The sequence below is a fragment of the Peromyscus eremicus genome, chromosome 3, assembly GCF_949786415.1.
Source record: "Peromyscus eremicus chromosome 3, PerEre_H2_v1, whole genome shotgun sequence".
In the NCBI taxonomy this organism is placed as follows: Eukaryota; Metazoa; Chordata; class Mammalia; order Rodentia; family Cricetidae; genus Peromyscus; species Peromyscus eremicus.
The window spans coordinates 153,434,937-153,455,093 of NC_081418.1; the positions used below are offsets into that span (position 1 = coordinate 153,434,937).

The 20,157-nt window shown below is 45.4% G+C and overlaps 2 protein-coding genes across 3 annotated transcripts in view; one reads left to right on the plus strand and one right to left on the minus strand.

Annotated features, from left to right (window-relative positions):
• Lmntd1 (lamin tail domain containing 1) overlaps positions 1-10,980 on the minus strand; it is a 238,888-nt gene extending 227,908 nt beyond the window's left edge. For both annotated transcript variants that reach the window (XM_059256353.1, XM_059256354.1), the window contains exon 1: positions 10,670-10,980. In XM_059256353.1, coding sequence (XP_059112336.1) covers positions 10,670-10,965 — 296 coding nt within the window. In that variant the 5' untranslated portion in view covers positions 10,966-10,980. The remainder of the gene's footprint in view (positions 1-10,669) is intronic.
• Positions 10,981-11,019: 39 nt separating this feature from the next.
• Positions 11,020-17,814, plus strand: LOC131905513 (tubulin alpha-3 chain). The gene is made up of 5 exons (XM_059256356.1): positions 11,020-11,153; positions 14,571-14,793; positions 15,037-15,185; positions 15,497-16,177; positions 17,426-17,814. The coding sequence occupies exons 1-5, from the start codon at positions 11,151-11,153 to the stop codon at positions 17,720-17,722; spliced, it is 1,353 nt and encodes a 450-aa protein (XP_059112339.1). The 5' UTR covers positions 11,020-11,150; the 3' UTR covers positions 17,723-17,814.
• Positions 17,815-20,157: the final 2,343 nt, after the last annotated feature.

A 20,157-nucleotide genomic window follows, 5' to 3' on the forward strand; every position in this document is an offset into this window, starting at 1 on the left:
GCCCAACACGGGTCTTCCCTGTGGAGAGCAATGCACTTGGGACCAGTTTCAGCTTGGGAATGGTTTGTGTGGGACTCTGGGACAAGCCTGTCTCTAAGGTCTCTTTCTACTTAAACAGTTTTATGATTTTCATTAAGCTATGCTGAGGTTTAAATCACAGTGGCACAAATCCAATTAAAATCACAGCTGTAAATGCCAGAACAAAGTCTCAGAGTCACAGGCAGCTTGACAAAAACAGGTCCTAAGAGAAGCTATTCATTATGTTCAATAAAGTAGTGGATCGCAGCAAACTAGGAAGAAGATGATTAAACCTAAATCAGGAAATGGATACATTCAGGTCCCAGTTATAACTCTTGAGACAAGGGAAAACAGACTTGATGTTGGTTGCCATTATGGACTGGAAATTGCTTTCATTTTCTGAAATGGAAAGCTCACTTGGGGGCTGGTGACACGGAACCTTACATCCCAGAGAGAAGAGTACAAGCCCTTCAGGGACTTCACTGAGTCCTGTCAAATCACTGGTCCTATGGCTCCCACTGTGATATGATCCACAACTATGACTAACTACATTGTCTTCTGGTATCTTAAAGCATTCCCTGGGACCTAGCAAGAAAGTTCCAGAAACCATGAACTCCCATCATAGATTATTCCCTGTGTGACCTTAGTGTGTAATTTATGCTTCCTGAGCTTAGTTTTCATGGAAAAAACAGAAATTGTTGAGATTAATCAAAACATCATATGCAAAAGGCTGGCATAAAAAAAAAGATACAGTAAAAGCTGATTTGAATTTGAAAGACAAAGTAAGTAGTGTTTTGTTGTTCCTCCCCCCACCCCAAGAATATCCCACAGGCTATTTCCTAACCACCCAGTTAGGAAAATACTCACAGCCCAAGCGTGAGGACCTGAGTTATATTCTCAGCACCTAGAAAATCAGGGCATTGTGATGCGTGAGTGTTAGCCAGCTTCAGGGAAGCAAAGACAGGAAGATCTCGGACTCACTGGCCAGCTGACCCAGCCCAGCTAGTAATTCCAGCTAGTGACAGACACTGAAAAAAGAGAGGAGGAGTGACTCTGGAGGCTGGAGTCTTGCCTCCACACGACGTGTGGGCAGATGAACACATACACACACACACACACACACACACACACACGCACACACACACAAACGCGCGCAAATATTCTGGAAAATCTAAGACAGGGATTCTAAGAACACATACGATACAAGAGGTCTATACCAGAGGGCTGGAGTCAGACTCAGGATAGGAAATTACACACAGCCCAAAGCTTCTCTTAGCTGTGCTGTGGTCAGCTCCACAAATTCTGACTGACACCATGATGCTGTCAGATGTGTGAACACATTACTCAGTAATTCAACACACTGAGAAAACCCAAAGACACTTTTCATATGCACAGAAATATGTTATCTTACTATTTATGCAGCTTGGTATATCTCAGATCATGACAAGCACCCAATTAAAACATGAGCTGTTTTATTGAACCAAATTGTCAGGTTAGAAAGGAAATCTAATCGATACAGCTAAACAACAAGGCCAGCACATTGCTGTCCAAGCTCAGACTATGCCAAGAATTTAGTTTATAGAAATGGCACAGTGTGTTATAGTTGCTGACCCCATGGAATCTTCTTCATTGATGCCTCCATGAAACCAACAACCAGACACCAGACTTTCAAATAATAACTAAAACCAGATGTAAGAACATTTTTCTAGAAGATGATCAAGCTCAGGAAAAATCTTTTGGCTGGTGCATCTTGCCACTTTGTTTTGGTGGGGGAGAAGCCTTTCAAAATGAGCAATCATTTAAAACTTCAGACATTATGCATTAATGTTTCTGTTTAGGAATTTTTTTAAATTTGGGATATGAACACTTCTACACAGAATATGGCTCTTTAAGACAGACATCTGGCTTGGAAGATTGTTCAGTGAGTACAGAACTAGCCTTGCAAGAATGAGGGCATAAATCCAATCCAGAACCTACATAAAAAGCCAAGCATGGTGGTACACGCTTATAATCCCAGCATTAAGAGGCAGAGACACTTGGATCCTGGGAGGCCACTGGTCAGCTGACCTAGACTATCTACCTGCTGATTTCCAAGCCATTGGACCCTGTCTCAAAAATAAGGTGTCTAATGAATGGCTTCCAGGGTTGTCTTCTGGCTTCAAATCATAGGCATGCATGATCCTCCCTACCACCCTGTCTCAATCATTAAATAAATATATAAAAGGCATGCATCTAACCTTCAGTCCATTTTCACAATCTCTCCAGTCTAGAAGATGGTGGACAGATTGCTTGGGATAACAGCTGTGTTTTTTCTGGCAATTCCAACACTTTGAATATAGGTCTTGGCAGTTGAAATACTAGCTTGCAAACTGCCATGAAGTTCTTTGGGAGTTTATAATCTGTGTTTAAGGACTTTTCATGTAGAAAAAAAGAAGTCATTCATGTTTTCACAGGCAGTTCCAAACTCTACATTGTGTCAAGAGTGACAGGCCTCTGCTTGTGAAAGGCCAAGGCAGAATTATGTAATCAGAAGAGGATGATGGAACTCTACCCAAGGAACAAATTATACAATTTAAGATTTTTGCTATAATTTTGTAAGTTTATGCCACAGGATATAGTACTTTCTTGCCCCTTGGAAATACTGAACGTGGTTTTCATAATAAACATGTAAAGCTTAGAGAATTAGAAATCCAAATGGTTGCCATAAAAATATTCTGTATGTTTCCTTGTTTGCAAAGCCACCTCTCAGATGTTCAGCCCATGGCACACTCAATAGGTCTGTCCATGCTGCCACAGGTAACCGTGATGGGAGCACTTCCTTTCATTGTCTAAGCAGCTGGGACATGACGGTTACAAGGCCAATGGCCACATGGGAACTCATCACCCCTACACACAGGTTTCCAGGACAGTCTCTAGCCAGTCATTTATTTGTGCCTTCAGCCATGAACTAAGGTGGAGGCTGCAGAATATCAAACCCAGGCAAGTATAGGTACATTGAAATTGTTGAAGCATTCGAAAGTGAGCAAAAGCAATACAGTCTGCAGTAAGAACTTTTATATCCAAGGGCTAGAGATGCAGTGCAGAGGGGTGCACCCTTTAGCACGTGTCAGGCCCTGGATTCTAGCCGCAGCACTGCAAAAAAGTCATGAGGTTTCTATGTGAGCAAATTCCCATACAACAGCAAAGGGGTTAAACTAACATACACACAACACTAACACCATGGGAAGTTGCATGCTGGTTTGCAAGGGAAGTTGTCACAAGGGTGACCAAGTTCTAATGGAGTTGAAGAGACGGGGGTGCAGATAAGCAGGAAAAGGGTCTAGTACAACTCAAAATACCCTGGGCAGAGCTTTTTAAATTCATGGCTCAGCCGGGCGGTGGTGGCGCACGCCTTTAATCCCAGCACTCGGGACGCAGAGCCAGGAGGATCTCTGTGAGTTCGAGGCCAGCCTGGACTACCAAGTGAGTCCCAGGAAAGGCGCAAAGCTACACAGAGAAACCCTGTCTCGAAAAACCAAAAAAAAAAAAAAAAAAAAAAATTCATGGCTCAGATTTTTCCATGTACTTTGAGAACCAAACAACTGATTGGATGGATGGAGGAATGGGATGGACGGACAGATAGACAATACAGAGATACCAGAGACTGATGACAACTAGTTATTCTTGTGGGCTGTGTGTGCTAAGACTGTGGGGGTACTGTGTTCCCTGAAATATTGTGTACGCTAATAAACTTATCTGGGGTCAGAAAATGGAACAGCCACAATATTAAACATAGAGGATAGGCAGTGGTAGTACACGCCTTTAATCCTAGCATTCCAGGGGCAGAAATCGACCTGGATCTCTGTGTGTTCAAGGATACAGCCAAGCATGGTGACTCACACCTTTAATCCCAGAAAGTGAGCCTTTAATCCCAGGGAGTGATGGCAGAAAGCAGAAAGGTATATAAGGCGTGAAGACCAGAAACTAGAAGCAATTGGCTGGTTAAGCATTCAGACTTTTGAGCAGCAGTTCAGCTGAGACCCATTTGGATGAGGACTCAGAAGCTTCCAGTCTGAGGAAACAGGATCAGCTGAAGAACTGGCGAGGTGAGGTTAGCTGTGGCTTGTTCTGCTTCTCTGATCTTCCAGCATTCACCCCAATAACTGGCCTCAGGCTTGATTTTATTAATAAGACATTTTAAGATTCATGCTACATAAGACAGTTTTGAAAACAGGCCTTTCTTATAGAAACCCTGGGATAGAGCCCACACAGCTACCACAAAGCATGAAGTATTGTGATGATTTAATGAGGAGCTCAGTGTCTCCCTACAAGCGTCTTTCATCCCTGACAGAAAAAAGTCGCCCAAAGCATGTAACCAGATACCTCAGGGTGCAACAAACAGCTTTCTCAAAAAACACAGAAAGGCAATGTAAACTCCGAGTTCTGTGAAATTGTATTATTTGTGGGATTTGCTTGGCTTTATGGTGATGTGGACAAAATTCTTTTCCACAGAATCTGAAGGTGGAAGACAGTGTAACTGTTCCATTTCTTCTCCTAGTCTACAAATTCTTACAAGGATGTAATACTTGATTTAATAGCTCAATAGTCATAAGCATTGCAAAGGTAAGTGCATTAAACAAGAGAAAGTCATTAACATAGTATTCTTGTGATAGATGACTTCCAATGTAAATTTGACTGAATTTATAATCATCTAGGAGACAAACCATTGAGTATGTCTGTGAGGTCATCTCAGAAAGGTTTAGCTGATGAGGGAAGACACACTCTGAACATGGGCAACACCATCCCAAAGGCTGACAGAGAAAATGAAGCCAGCAAGATGGCTCAGCGGGAAAAGCACTTGCCACAAAGGCCTAATGACCTGAGTTCAATCTTAGATCTTATGTAAGAGTGAAATGAGAGATCCAACTCCACAGGGCTGTCCTCTGACCGACACACACACCCTATGTATACACACTCATACTATGGCATGCCCACCTACCCATATGCATCACACACACACACACACTACATACCCAATAGGATCCCCATACATGCATATACGCAATGGTAATTTTGAAAAAGAGGAAAACAAGCTGGACAGCAGCACTGATCTCTCAGTTTCCTGACTGCGGCCTCGTGGACCTGCTGCTATGATTTCCCTGCCACAATGGGCTGTAGCATCAAACTGTGAAGCAAACAAACCCTTCCTTCTCCCAGTTGCTCTTGTGAGATTTCCTCCCAAAGCAAAGCCAGGCCACTAATACCACTGACCAACATCCCTGTGCCTAATCCATACACCTTTTGTTTCATCTGATAAAAATAACGCAAAGGCCATGTCATCTTTTCTTCTCAAAGGGCTTTAATTTCTGAGCATGGCTTTAATCTTGCCATTTTCTAAAGAAAATCATTCTCAACTTGTTTTTCTTAGCAAATGAGAAGAAAAACTAATAAACCAGCAGTGCATTGAACATCATAATCTATAAGAACTTGGTGATCTGCAGTAAATCAGCTAACCAACCGGAATGCCTAAGGGTCAGAGCGGTGCATGTCAGCCTACACGTGTCTAACCGCTGGGAACCTCATGGCTCTCTGTTTCTACTTTCACTAATTCACTTCTCTGTGGACACTGTGTGCACATCTTTTACCCTGTTAGGTGAAAACCTGTCAGTTCATTTAAAATTAGGAAGTAATAGTCATGTATGAAGCAATTCTTACTAAGCATCTGACATGCCAGGCAGTCAGTAAGTAGCATCAGGAATCTACAGTCCTCAGAGGCTAAAGTTCATGACAGAGGCCTGAACAGACAGACAGTACTGCCTGAATACATCCTCATACACCTCTTCCTCCTGAGTGTGTCAGCACCTGGAACCATCCCTTTGTCTCCATGTGTAGTGTGTGTGTGTGTGTGTGTGTGTGTGTGTGTGTGTGTGTGCACATGCATTTGCTTCAGGATGGGGGCTGTCTCACTATTGGATCTCCAGGGCCAGGATCACAGACTAGGCCCTGAGCAAGTATTTTCTGATGTAATAGCTAACTGATAAAAAATACTGCTAAGAAGGGAGATAACAGCTTCGCCAGTCATGTCAGGAATTCAGACTTCATCCCGCAGCTAGAGGGAAGAATCGGATGGTTTCCCATGGGAGAATGGCAGGATCTGATGTCACATACAGCACAAAGGTTCCCCAGAGAAAATTGACTGGGGCAGAGAAGGACAAGGTTGATAAGCCCCAGGCAGGAAGCTATGCCCAAGAATCCTTCACAACCAATGGTACTCAATGAGACGTTTAAAAACTAGAATCAAAGGTCTCAGTGACGATGCCATAGAGGGAGGGAGAGAGGGCATGCCTAGTGTGGAAGATAGGCAGACAGATCAGTTGGTAAAGTTCTTGTTCTGCAAGCACAAAGACCTGAGTTAGATTCCCAGAACCCCTCCCTCCCAGAGCCAGGTGTGGTGGCATGTACTTGTAATCCTAGTGTTATGGAGGCAGAGACAGGTAGATCCCTGAGGCTGCCTAGCTACCCTAGCCTACTTGGTGAGGTAAGTCAACAAGAGATATTTGTCTCAAAAACAAATAAGTAAAGTAAGGGGAAAAAAACCTGTGGATGGCTCCTGAGGAATGGCATTTATGGCTGACCTCTGACCTCCACACACATGTGTACACACATAAATAAGAATCCAGGTTTGAATCACTGGTGGTGAATTTAATATGTATTATGCATCAAAGCAGTAAACACCAGGGGTATTCTTGTGAAAGATCAAGAATTGCAAACTGAACTGGGTTTGCTGGGACACACCTTCAATCCTAGCACTCTGGAGGCAGGGGCAGACACATCTCCATGAGTTCGAGGCCAGCCTGGTCTATTTAGTTGAGTGTTGGGCCAGCCTAGTCTACATGGTGAGAGCTGTACAGCAACTGAGGAAGCAGAGTAGGAGGGGTAGGAGTTTTAGGCCAGCATGTGGTACACAATTAGACTTTGCATCAGAACAAAAGTCACACACACCAAAGACCCCAAAGAATCCCAAGGTGTACATGTGTACTTCAGAAGCCTGCAGAACATCCACATGAGAATGCCCAACAGATGGTCTGAAAACTAAGTCAGACTGAAACTGGAAGTTGATGCTGAACTTGTCAGCAAGTAGCTATCCGAATGTACCTCTCCTTTGCAGTTTCAGGAGGCTTGCTGTGCCAAATTTGCTAAGCATCAGCTGCTGATGGTGACACCTTCCTGGTGTCAGACTAGTTGAATCACTGAACTATAGTGACAGGGGCCAGGCCTACTGCAATCTCCAAATTGCTCAGCAGCCTAAAGGGGAGAAAAACTCATTACGAAGCCATCTGTCCTGAGATCCTGTCCTGGTTTCTAAGCCAAAGAAATCAGAATCATTCTGAGAATTTAAATAGCACACACAGTGTGGGCAAGCTCTGTGGATACCTGTCCTGCATGCTAGTTTGCTGTGTAGCAGCCAGCCCCTCAGACAGCTGCAGAAGGTGTATTACCCAGTGGGTCCCTGGCTGTGCCTTCAGCTCCACAGGAGATAACCAATCAGAAGGTCACAATTCAGGGCGCTCAGCATTCCGTTGGGTACACATAAATGATGTTTTTACTAATATGTTTCCTTTTCTGTATTCTGTTTTCAGTCCTACATGAAGATATTGTACAATAAAATTAAAAGATAACAGCAGTGATGGAATTGATGGCCAATTTGAATCTCAACTTTAGTAGGGAAACTTTCCTGGATTCAAGCCTTTCCTCCCCTAATTTCTTCTAGTCTGTATTCCCAACCCCCATCCTTTCTCTGTGTTCTGTGGGACGGGGTCTCCTGTACTGTCCTTGCACTGTCTAGGATGACTTTCGGCTCCTCATCCTGCACTGGGATACAGGCAGGGACACTATGCCTCTTCTATGCAGTGCTGAGGACAGAACCAGGGGTCCTATGCACGGCAGGCAAGCACTCTATCAACTGAGACAGCAAACACTCCAAAGAGAGACTAGCTGGGGTAGGCTGTCTCAGGGGAGGGAGCAAGCCAATGCATTGTGTTGTGAATTCTAAAGAAAATTGTATGAATATTTATGAGGTGGGTGGCATTTTGGTGGAGTAAGGTGACCTTATTTCCCTCCTAAATCATGCAGGACTAAATTTCCATTTCAGGGTATTTCTTTACATGATCCTCTGGAAAAGCCCACAGAGGAGGCATCAACACCACAATGACAACTGTCTTTTGGGGACGCAGACCCTCCATGACTACATAGGTGTGAGAGAATGCCCTGGTACTTCAGTTTCTGTTACAGTGGGGACGGCCTGACTGCAGCCTCAGAGATGTCTAACCACACAGGAGTGTTCTGACTTTCCATCAGGGGTCAGAGCTACCACGGCAACTTTTCTGTTTATCAGCTCTTTGCCTGCCCAGTACCAACCTGACTAGTCCAGATTTTATCCCTCATTCCTATTTATAGCTTTACAGTTCAATCAAAACCTTTCCCAGGGCTCAGTATGTCATTATAAGAAATTGAACAAACACCCACCTCCCACTACTTGTGAACCTGGATTGTCATCCACAGGAGAGAAACTGCCCAAAGAAGCTCCTTTAAGACCTGGGTGTGTAAATGAGAATAATCAAGGTCTGTGGAAGTGATGAGTTTCTCCTTAGTATATCCAGGTGAATGGAGTCGGATGGCATTTCGAGCCGAGCTCAGTGATGGTCATTCTTTCAGGGCTTTGCATGCAGCCAAGTGCTTTCAGAGCAGAGTAGTAAAAGCATGGCTGCCTTCAGAACATCCCACCACCAACGTCTGCTCCTAAATGGCTCTCACACCTAATGATCCACTTCAACTTCCCCATCAAGGGCCCCTCAATTCACAATGGACTCCCCCTTTGCTCTGCAGTCCTTTATTTCTCTTCACTGGTCCATATAACAAAACCCTCAACTGTAAGCTGGATGCTGAACTGGACCCAGGTTCAGAGACATCCCTCTCATCCAGACATTCAGGTCCTGGTGACCTTGGTAGACAAAATACAGAGGCTTGCAACTGCCAATCCCAGACACTACCTTCAAAAGGCAAAATGTAACACCATTTTGGGAAGGCAACTTTTCATTATTCATTGAGCCAGAAAACTGCCCATATTGTTTGGTCCAGTCCACTGACTCAACTGTCTACAGAAATAACCAGAGATGCAGGTGTTCATTCTGTGACAGAAACAAACACCGTGACAAAGAGCAACTAACAAGAAAGAAAGATTCATTTGGCTTATATTTCCGGGTCACAGTCCAGGAAACAGTGCCATCCACAGTGGGCAGGGCCCTTCTACATCAGCCACCAACCAAGACAATCCCCCACAGACATGCTCACAAGCCTATACGATCTGGCCAAACCCTAAATTGAGACTTCCTTCTCAGGTAACTCTGGGCTGTGTCAAGTTGACAGTTAAAGCTAACCAGGATATGTGGAAAGACTGGTGCCTACTGCCTGGAGCATGGTTCAGATGAGAGAATGCTTGCCTGCCATGCAAGATGCACTGGGTTTGATCCCCACACCACATAAACTGAGCATGGTTACACAGCTTTATGTTATCCTAACTTGGGAGATAGTGGTAAGAGGATCAAAAGTCTTAGGCTGTCCTGGGCTGCATAACAAGTTCAAAGCCAGCCTGGATACATGAGACTCTGACTCACAAAATAAATAAACTTAAAAAAAAAAAAAACCTGCAGCCATGACTGCCCCATCTTGACAGACTATACCCTCAAACTGTGAGCCAAAATAAATACTCCTTCCATAAATAAATAACAAGTGTGGCATGGTGATGCACACCTGTATGAAGTCCCAGGTACTCAGGAGGCCAGAGGAGGAGCCTAATCTGTGCACAGAAATTCCCGAATTTAACAGAATCCCACACATTAAAAGAGTAATTGTGTAGTAACGTAACTCTCAAGAAAGTGGTTTTAAGAATCTTGTTTGATCCTAGTTATACAGAAAGCCATAAATGCATACACACAGGAATAAAGACAAACAACTGAAATGTCTCTCTAGCTTGTACAGTTGCTGATTTCTATTTTATTTCTGCCTTTCCCATACTTTCTACTCCAAATGTGTTAATTTTATAATCAGAAAAACAAACATTTCTTAAAAACACAGCATTGGGGGCAGGGTGGTAGCTGGTGTTGGTAGATTGCTTGCCACGCATGCCTGGAGCCGTGGGTTTGTTCCCCAGTGCTCTATAAATTGGACCGATGGTGCACACCTGCAACCCGGAACTCAGGAGGTGGAGACCAGAGGGTTGAAAGTTCAAGTCCACGCTTTGTTACAGGGGGAGTCAAGCAGGGTGGGATAACATAAGATTAGGCCTCAAAAAAAGAATCCACAACATGCTACAGCCTACGATTCAATTATGTGCAGTTAGATATCTTGAGGAAGGAAGGTATGTCCGCTGAATTGTGTTTCCCCAAAACTGCGGTTGAAATACCCACCACGCGCACATGGCGCATGTCTATAGCCCCAACTCTGAGGCCGGCTGAGACAGAGCTTCAACTTACACCAGCCAGGGCTACAAAGGCTTGGAGGCCAGCCAGAACTGCATCCCCAAACCCTCCCAACACCCTCTCCCACAGAAAATAATGTCAGAATAGACGACTGTTTGCACAGACTCAGCACCCCAAGGTGCCCAGAAACTCACGTGTCCTGAAGAAGCATCATCTGCAGCTCTCCCAGGCGTGGCCAAATAGCTTTTCTGCACCAGGTGAGATGAGGCAAGGTGAGGCAGGGCAAGGACTGCAGGATGGCCAGTGTGCACAGCCGCAGGGACCTCCCTCTGTTACGCATGCGCAGACCAGCGAAGCCGGAGCGCCCCCACTTGTCCTGCGCAAAGCCGGAGGTCTCCAGCAAGAGCCTCAGCCCCTCCAGCCACTCCAGAGCCTTCCCGCCAAAGACACATCCAATCAGAAAGGGCCAGCGCTCCAAATTGAGCCACATCCAATCATAAGTGGGATGTGGGAGCTAAGCCCGCCCCCACAGAGCTCTGGACCAATGAGCATCCAGGAGAGCTCGATAAATACCCCTACCTTCCGGCCCTGGACCGTTAAGCGCACGAGAGAGGCGGTTGCGGAGCGGTGCTGAGGGACGGCTGGAGCGGCTGAGGTGGTCTGCAGGAGTGCAGCATGGTGAGAGCGGCCCCAGGCCGGGGTGGGCCCCGGGAGGGAGACCGCCATGTCCTCAGAGTGGGGGGCTTCCTCAGGGCCCGCGGTCCTGCGAGGGCGAGCAAGGGCGAGCAGCCGGGAGGCTGCCTCCCGCCCACGGCCCCGGCAGGGCTAGGGCTCAGAGCCTGGCGACTCCGGCCCAGGTTCTCGCGAGAACGAGATTCTCCACGGGATGCAGTACCCCCCTGGAGTCCTAGCCCTGCAGAGGCTGACCAAATGGGCACAAGGCAAGGGTTCGAGGCCAGCCTAGCCTCATAGAATTCTAAAGAAAATACAGCAAAAGAGGGTGGCAGACAGGTTGTGGAGAGGGAGCTTTCATTTTGTGTTTTCAGTTCTCAGGGCCCTTGACTGAAGGAACAAACAATGGCATTGGATCTAGAAGATTCTAGACGCTACCAAGCTTTCTGAGCCTAATGCTCACCATGGGAAAGTAAACGTTGCTGAGCCGGAAGAGCCTTTGTTTGGGATTTTAAGTCAGTCTGCTTGTAGGGATCACAGATGTTTGCCACCCTAAAGAACCTGTGTGTTTTGTGCCTGCTGCTGTTTGTCATGCGATATGGTTTATAAGTGGGACCATTTGTTCCCAGTAGAAAGCAGATCTCAGATGTGTCGTGTGGCATGCCATAGTCCCAGGCACTGTGGAGGCGCCGAGGCAGGAGAATTTAAAAATTAAGGCACATACAAAAACACTGCTGGTTAGTTTTTGTCAACTCGACACAAACTGGAGTCACGTGGGACTCCAACCCCGAAATTAAACTTTGAAAATTTGCACAGCTTCCCTGTAAATTAAATAGAATCCTTTTGTTGCTTTAAAAAAAAATCTCTTTTCATTGAAGAATCTTTGCAGTTTTTTTTTTCTTTAGGGAAGGGGGGAGTCTATTTATTTTTGAGACATAGAAGCCTTTCTGGGATTTTTAAAATATTAGAAAAGGGACTGTATTTGCTTCATTTTTGTATTACATTCACTTATTTGCATGAATGTGCACATGACTGGTGGAGATCAGAAGACAACATGCTGGAGTTGGTCTCTTCTTCCACTGAGTGGGTCCCAAAGATAAAACAGGTCGTTAAATTTGGTAGTAAGTGCCTTTGGTTACTGACCCATATCGCCAGCCCTATATTAGCTTTTATTAAGAAAACTGGTCGCTAGGCATAGTGATACATTTATTCCCAGCACTAGGGAGGTGGAGGCAAAGTATCTTTGAGTTTGAATCAGCCAGAGCAACATAGTGAGACCCTGTCTCAAAACAAGAAAAAGAAAATTGCCAGGAAAATAGGAAGCAAGGTTTTGGGCCTTTCTAACTTTCAATGCAGCACAAAGCAGCCAGCTGTAAATTCAGGGGGCATCCATGAGGCCTACCTAAGGTGTAGAAATACCGAGTCAAATGAAGCAGTTTGCCATCCTCTGAACAGCATTAACTATTGTTTGCAGTGTTGGGATAAAAAATGCCGTTTCATTTTTTTAAGTTGACCACAAGCACATGTAATTGCTGATGCCACTAATTCAACTGTCTGCACTTGAAAGCTAGCACACTAGAAGATACATACCACCAGTTTTATAACTGAAGCCATGTATGAGTACAAACAGCAAGAACATACACACACTTAGCATGACATTGCAGTACAGTGTTACCATGTATAAAATGATGCTCAAGAACCCATGATTTACAAAGAAAAAGTATACTAAAGTTCATAGCCACATTCATAGCTCTCTGGGGTCATATGTGGCACATGGGCCACAGATAGCATACTCCTAATGTGGAACATGTGATACGGCATCCTTCACATTTCATTTGATCTCTACATATTTGTGGGGATGACTTGTTTAAAATTGAACAAGTGGCTACTGTACGGTGTAATTAGGTCCTGTCATGAAATAGGTACTCCATTTAAAAATGACTTGGGTAGAAACAAAAAAGTTACAATTTATAAACATAGGGTTAAAGAAACCATAAGCCGGATATGGTAGCACATGCCTATAATCCTAGCACTGTGTGTACTGAGGCAGAAAGATTGCAATTTTCAGCCCAGCCTGGGCAATGGCCAATCCCTGCCTTAAAAGTTTTAAATAAAGAAAAAATCAAGATAGACTAGCATCTCAATCCTTCAGGGTCTGGAATGTTACATTCCTAGACTGAACGGAAGTAAAGTCATTAAGCAGGACGGCATCTTTATGAGGAATATTAACTCAGGAAGTGGTGGTTCTCAGATGTTGTGTACATGAGTCAGATTCCTGGTACACAGAATGGGATGGAGAATGGGTTGGTCTAGATGGGCAGATAGAAGACAGTGATTGCCTGGGCTTGGACTGGGTGACCTGGGACCTGTTGTCTTTCCTTACTGGAGTGTGTCGTGTCTTTTAGTTGGGCCACAGTTAAAACCTGATAGACCTTTTTCAGAGAATTCAACTATCCCTAATGAGCTCTTAAACGTCAAAATTTTTGGAGAGTGGCAAACACTTATGCTCTGGGGCTAACTGCTACTTAATAGAATGGTTAGCTTGGTGTGATGGCTGCTTACATCTGTAATCCTAGCACTTGAGAGGCTGAGGCAAAAGGATTGCCTCTAGTTTGAGGCCAGCAGGGTTAGTGAAACTATATCAAAATAGGGTAGCATGAATCTTAGAAGTTCTTATTAATAAAATCAAACCTGAGCCAGGTGTTGGGGTGAACTGGAAGATCAGAGAACCAGAACAAGCCACAGCTATCTCACCTCACCGGATCCTCAGCTGGTCTTGTTTCCTCAGACTGGAGGCCTCTGAGTCCTCATCCAGAATGGGTCTCAGCTGAACTGCTGCTAGAAGCCTGAAAGCTTAACCAGCCAAAATGCTTAACCAGCCAAATGCTTCTAGTTCCTGGTCTTCACGCCTTATATATCTTTCCTTTCTACCATCACTCCCTGGGATTAAAGGCTCGCTTTCTGGGATTAAAGGCGTGTGTCACCATGCTTGGCTGTATCCTTGAACACATGGATTTCTGCCTCTGGAATGCTAGGATTAAAGGTGTGAGTCCCACCATTTTCTAGCCTTTGTATCTAGTGGCTGTTCTGTCTCTGACCCCAGGTAAGTTTATTAGGGTGCACAATATTTTGGGGAACACAATACTACCACAGAGCAGACCAAGCTGTTTTCTCTGTGTAAGTGTCTGTGTCTGTTTTGAGATAGGCTTGGACTTGAACTCTACCTAATTTTTCCTTCTGAGTACTGGGATTATGGGCCTGTGCAACTATACCTGGTGGCAGTCAGTTTAATAGAGATAAAAGGCATGCCTGAGCATTGTTGTAAGTAAAGTTTGAAAATAGACGTTGTGGCACTACACAAAACTATGTTTGCATGTCATACAGTTTGAAGTGAATGAATGTCATGTCTGTTCTGCTTTCCAGCGTGAGTGTATTTCTATCCACGTGGGGCAGGCAGGTGTCCAGATTGGCAATGCCTGCTGGGAACTGTACTGCCTTGAACATGGTATTCAGCCTGACGGGCAGATGCCGAGCGACAAAACCATTGGTGGCGGGGATGATTCATTCAACACGTTCTTCAGTGAAACCGGAGCTGGCAAGCATGTGCCCAGAGCAGTGTTTGTGGACCTGGAGCCCACTGTGGTCGGTAGGTGCCTAGGCTCTGGGTAGAGGCTCTCCTGGGAGAATGGGAGTGTCAGGAAAAGCCACTGAAATCTCTGCAGAGTAGATAAGCTACACAAATGTGTGCTTGTGACTGTTGGGTGAGAAACTGAAAGGGTTGTATATGGTTTACATATAATCAAAAACTAGGAGATGCTGTTGACACATGTGCACAGTGGAATTGAATATCCTTTGCCCAAAAGACTCACGGGGTATATGGTCTCTCTAGATGAAGTGCGTACCGGAACCTACAGGCAACTTTTCCACCCAGAACAGCTGATCACTGGGAAGGAGGATGCAGCCAATAATTATGCCAGAGGTCATTATACCATTGGCAAGGAAATTGTTGACCTGGTCCTGGACCGGATCCGAAAACTGGTAAGAGGATTGCAGAGGAGGCTTCATGTGGTTATCCTGGTCAAGAGAGTCACTGTTGGTGGTGGGGGTATGGTCATTTTACCAAAACTGTTAGAATCAAGAATCTATTATGAGTTATCAAAATACTTTACTACACAGCCTCTGCTTTGATGCATCCATGGGTCTTCGTTGTGTTGTTCGAAGTGCAGCGTGCATGTTGTAGATGTTCTGAATTTGCATCAGTTTGCGGAAATAGAAGTCTTGAATGTGGGGTTTGGAGGTTGAGGCATGGCTTTGTAGGAACTGGCTTACATCCTCTGGTTTTTCAATAGGCAGATCTGTGCACAGGACTGCAGGGCTTCCTCATCTTCCACAGCTTTGGAGGTGGCACAGGATCTGGGTTTGCATCTCTGCTTATGGAACGGCTTTCAGTGGACTATGGCAAGAAGTCCAAGCTGGAATTTGCTATTTACCCAGCCCCACAGGTTTCCACAGCCGTTGTGGAGCCATACAACTCCATCCTGACCACACACACGACACTGGAACATTCCGACTGTGCTTTCATGGTAGATAATGAAGCCATCTATGACATCTGTCGGCGCAACCTGGATATTGAACGTCCCACGTATACCAACCTCAATCGTCTGATTGGGCAGATCGTGTCATCCATCACAGCCTCCTTGAGGTTTGATGGGGCCCTGAATGTGGACTTAACAGAATTCCAGACCAACCTGGTGCCATACCCTCGCATCCACTTCCCACTGGCAACCTATGCCCCAGTCATCTCAGCTGAGAAGGCATACCATGAGCAGCTGTCAGTGGCAGAAATCACCAATGCTTGCTTTGAGCCAGCAAATCAGATGGTTAAGTGTGACCCTCGCCATGGCAAATACATGGCCTGCTGCATGTTGTACAGAGGGGATGTGGTCCCAAAAGATGTCAATGCGGCTATTGCTACCATCAAGACAAAGCGCACCATCCAATTTGTGGATTGGTGCCCAACTGGATTTAAGGTAGGATTGGGGCCTGTGACAATTTTATCTGCCAGCAAGCAACAACTCCTGCCTCAGGGCCATAGCTTTGGGCAAGAATTCCCCTTTCCATGTCAGACTCCAAAGAAAGCATGTATAGTAATTAAGTTGCTAAGTGACTTAACACAATACCATGCTGAGTATCCTTTATTAGCAGACTAATGAATTTTTCTCAGTCTCTGAGACATGGAGAAGGTGAGGACTTCCAAGGGAGGGAGTGTTTGTTGGCAGGTGCTGGGAATGCTGTGCCTTGCCCAGTTTTCCTCCCAGATGACCCTGTGGTTCTGCAGTAAAGAGCTGGCCTGTGAGGAAGTATGTTAGAAGTTGGCTGTCCCTACAGAGTCTGCAACACCAGATGCACCCTCTTAGTCTCTTTGTCCTGGGTTCCTTTTTGTCGGCATCACTGTGCTTTATCACAGTCTTCTACAACGATTTAGTTGGGCTACACTAGTTTCCATGTTTAAAAATTAAGTTTTAGCTTGGCATTCATGGTGGCACATGCCAATGATCCCAATACTAGAGAGTGTCCTTGGCTATATAGTGAGTTTGAAGCCAGCCTGGGCTTTGGAAATAATTTTTATAACTTTTAAGTTATTTTTAAAAAGTAGCAAAATATTAAAACTATGCAAAGCTGGAATTATACCTTCATGGTGGATAACGAAGCTGAACTATATCCCCAAAGCTTTTCATCCTTATAAAACAAGAGGCAGTCTGCATATTCAAGGTATATTATGCTTCTTATATGGGTGATGTTGGTTGATAGGCTAGCACAGGCGCAAAGGATACATGTTCCATCTTAAAGTAGGAATGTACTTCTTGATCAGGGGAGGACTCATTGTATCTCTGCCCTTGCCTGTTCCCTGCTCCAGTCTGATTGTGTTCCTAGCTGCTACTAACAACTGTCTGTCTGTTCATCAGGGTGAGAAAAGGTTACCACCCTAGCACATTCCTAGGGTTTATCATCCTACAACTGCAACGAGTTCTCGCTAGAGTTCACTGCTACATAGGGGTTTTCTACACATTAATACAAAGATTTCAGTTTGGTTTCTTTTCCTTTGTACTGTATGTTTCCAGTTTGGTCATTGGTAGTTCAAGTAAATACTTTAAAATTGCTACACATGTTGCTTGGTGTAGGTGATTATTCATTCCCAAAAGTATGAGTATTTGCAGTTTAAGCTGGGCCCACAGTTCCCGATTTCTAGTGAACTCTCATATTTTCTCCTCTGGCAGGTGGGTATTAACTACCAGCCCCCCACCGTGGTCCCTGGGGGAGACCTGGCCAAGGTGCAGAGGGCCGTGTGCATGCTGAGCAATACCACTGCCATCGCAGAGGCTTGGGCCCGCCTGGACCACAAGTTTGACCTCATGTACGCCAAGCGGGCCTTTGTGCACTGGTACGTGGGAGAAGGCATGGAGGAAGGGGAGTTCTCAGAGGCCCGGGAGGACCTGGCAGCACTGGAGAAGGATTATGAAGAGGTGGGCGTCGATTCTGTGGAAGCAGAGGCAGAGGAAGGGGAAGAATACTGAGTGTGTGGGTCTGGCTGGCAGCCATCCATGTATCTCTTCCCCACCATTGAAACTAAATATATTTTACTCATTAAACTTTGTATATTACGGCATTTCCTTCCCTGTGTGCTGCATTTTCTAACAAAATTCCATTCTAGACACCTCCCTGCCTTTCTCATGTAAATTTCTCTAAGGAAAACATACCAGTTTTTTCCTAAAAAATGATCTGTTTCCTATGTTCAGTTTTAAGTTCGAACTAAGAACATTAGGATAGTGTGTTTCATTTTTAAAGTTCTGTTTGAATAGCACAGAAATGGACCCTGTCTTGGTTTACTGGGGAGTCCCCGTGGGCCTCAGGTGCGTGTGCTGGGACTGTGGAAGCTCAGTGTCTGACATTACATTTCCACTTACACCATTAGCTTTCTTCCCCTGGTGTCACATTGCTGTTGGAGGTGATCTAGAACCACCTACCATCACATGGCCCGTATTGTACTGAAGTCTCCTTTGGCCAAGCCCTTGTTCCTGGTATGGAATTAAATGTTGAACACTAGTCTTGGTATGTTCTTTTATGCAATAGCCAAGAGTTTTCTTGGTGATGGCCCCTTTTCAGTCAAGGGCTGCTCAGGACCATGTCAGCATAGAAGGTTCTTGTACCACACCATATTGACTGACCCACATGCAGTTGCTCTGTCCTGGTAAATCAGTAGTTATGCTTAGATGCACAAATGAGCCATGTGTATGATGGTATGAATCTTCCAGAATGATTGGTGCCTTCTTGAGGTCAAAATGAAGCTTCTGTGAGGGGTCCAGGTAGTTGAGTACAGCAGACAACCTGATGTCTCCAGGCATGGGCTGTTCTCTCTTCACCTGCTAGCTGATGCTGAGCACACCACTTTTCCTTCTCTGGCCCCAGTCTCCTCAGTTCTCAAGCAGGTACTTATTTGAAAGGACTGCAGGGGCCCACCCTTCCTGCTTAAGCAGCACAGGTTTGTGCTTTTGCAGACTTCCAAGATGTAGCCTGTGCTTAGCCAGCTGTCAGGGGCCAGGGAAGTGGGCACCCAAACAGACAGCACTATATCCTGATAAGGATGTCAAGGATATCCTTGAGCACCCAGTGTGAGCACAGGCTGCCAGAAGAGCCAAGGGTGCTGATTCTGCTTCCCAGTTGTAATAGTAAAGCTCACTGCCTGTGTCACAAGAGAAAGCCTCTGAGTGAGGGGCAGACAGCAGTTAGCACCCAGTTCTCTAAGTCAAAACTATGCTGGCTTCAGGCACAAAGTGGCTCAGATCTGAGGCCTAAAGTTTGGGTCCAGTAAGAGGAGGACGGGAGAATGTGGACAGGGAACTGGGTGATTGTCCAAAGCAGACTGTCACAGTGATAGGCTGTTAGCTGAGACAGAACACAAGAACATCTAAACTCAAAAGGCAGAGAGGATGGATCGCTGGTCACCCCTTGGCAGAGGATACTGTAGGTACGCTTGCCACCCATGATGCAGTATCATAGCCATTGTTTATACATTGACCAAGGCCATGGGTGTGAGTGTGGGCTAGGATATGAACACCAACTTGCTGGAAGCATTAGTGGCTCCAGAGGGACTATGGGGCTCTAAGGCCAGAAAACTGGGGACGTAAGCAGAATCTGGGGCTCAAGAATCCCCAGCTTTTCCTTTTCCTTACTCCTCTTGTCCCTCGGCTTCTGTAGAGAGCTCCTTATTGGTCCCTTGGGTTTGTTGACCTAGTTTCCCAGATCTATACCTTCCCACCAGCCATCCAATATTTCTAAGCCAGAAATGTTCCCTGCCACTCACTCTAATTTAAACCTATCTGGTTGTCCTGTTTTCTAGAATACTTCTTAGCTAGGGCCATGTTCATAGCATGGCACCTGTGTGGAAGTCAGAAGTCGACTTGCAGGAATTGATACTCTCCTACCACGTGGGTCCCAGTGATCAAACGGAGGTCATTGGGATTCTAAGTGCCTTTATGCACTGAGCCATCTGGCCTTTTCTAGGGTCCATAGCCTAGGCTGGCCTTAAACTCAAGGTCCCGCTGCTTCCAAGTGCTGGGATTTCGGGTATGAACCCCCCTTCCCATCTAAACCTGACACTTCTAATAAACCAAGCTTTGTGGTTCATCCTTACATCATGGATAATCTAGCTTTTCCACCCCCTTCTAAGTCCCCAGTCCCAACTCCCTTGAGGCTGCTGGGAATTGTGTATGTGTGTGTGTACTTGGGCTGTGTATAAGTGGCGGGGGGACACACACACAGAATACTGTTTCCACCTCTGGTTTTGTTGCTCTAAGTGAAGGCCCAGCTCTGGCCACCTCTCTGCACACTCCACTCAGACTTTTTCTCCTGGGTAAACAGATACACTTTGAACATATTACCCAGAATGAATATCATTTCTTCTCCCCACTCAGTAGGAGAGCTCTTTAAAAGGGCCAGTTGCAGTAAGTGG

What these genes read in the sequence shown, in the direction of transcription:
- LOC131905513 (XM_059256356.1), top strand. An exon ending in CCTGGAGCCCACTGTGGTCG is followed by an intron (nt 14,794 to 15,036) that starts GTAGGTGCCTAG and finishes TGGTCTCTCTAG; the next exon opens with ATGAAGTGCGTACCGGAACC. An exon ending in GGTGCCCAACTGGATTTAAG is followed by an intron (nt 16,178 to 17,425) that starts GTAGGATTGGGG and finishes CTCCTCTGGCAG; the next exon opens with GTGGGTATTAACTACCAGCC.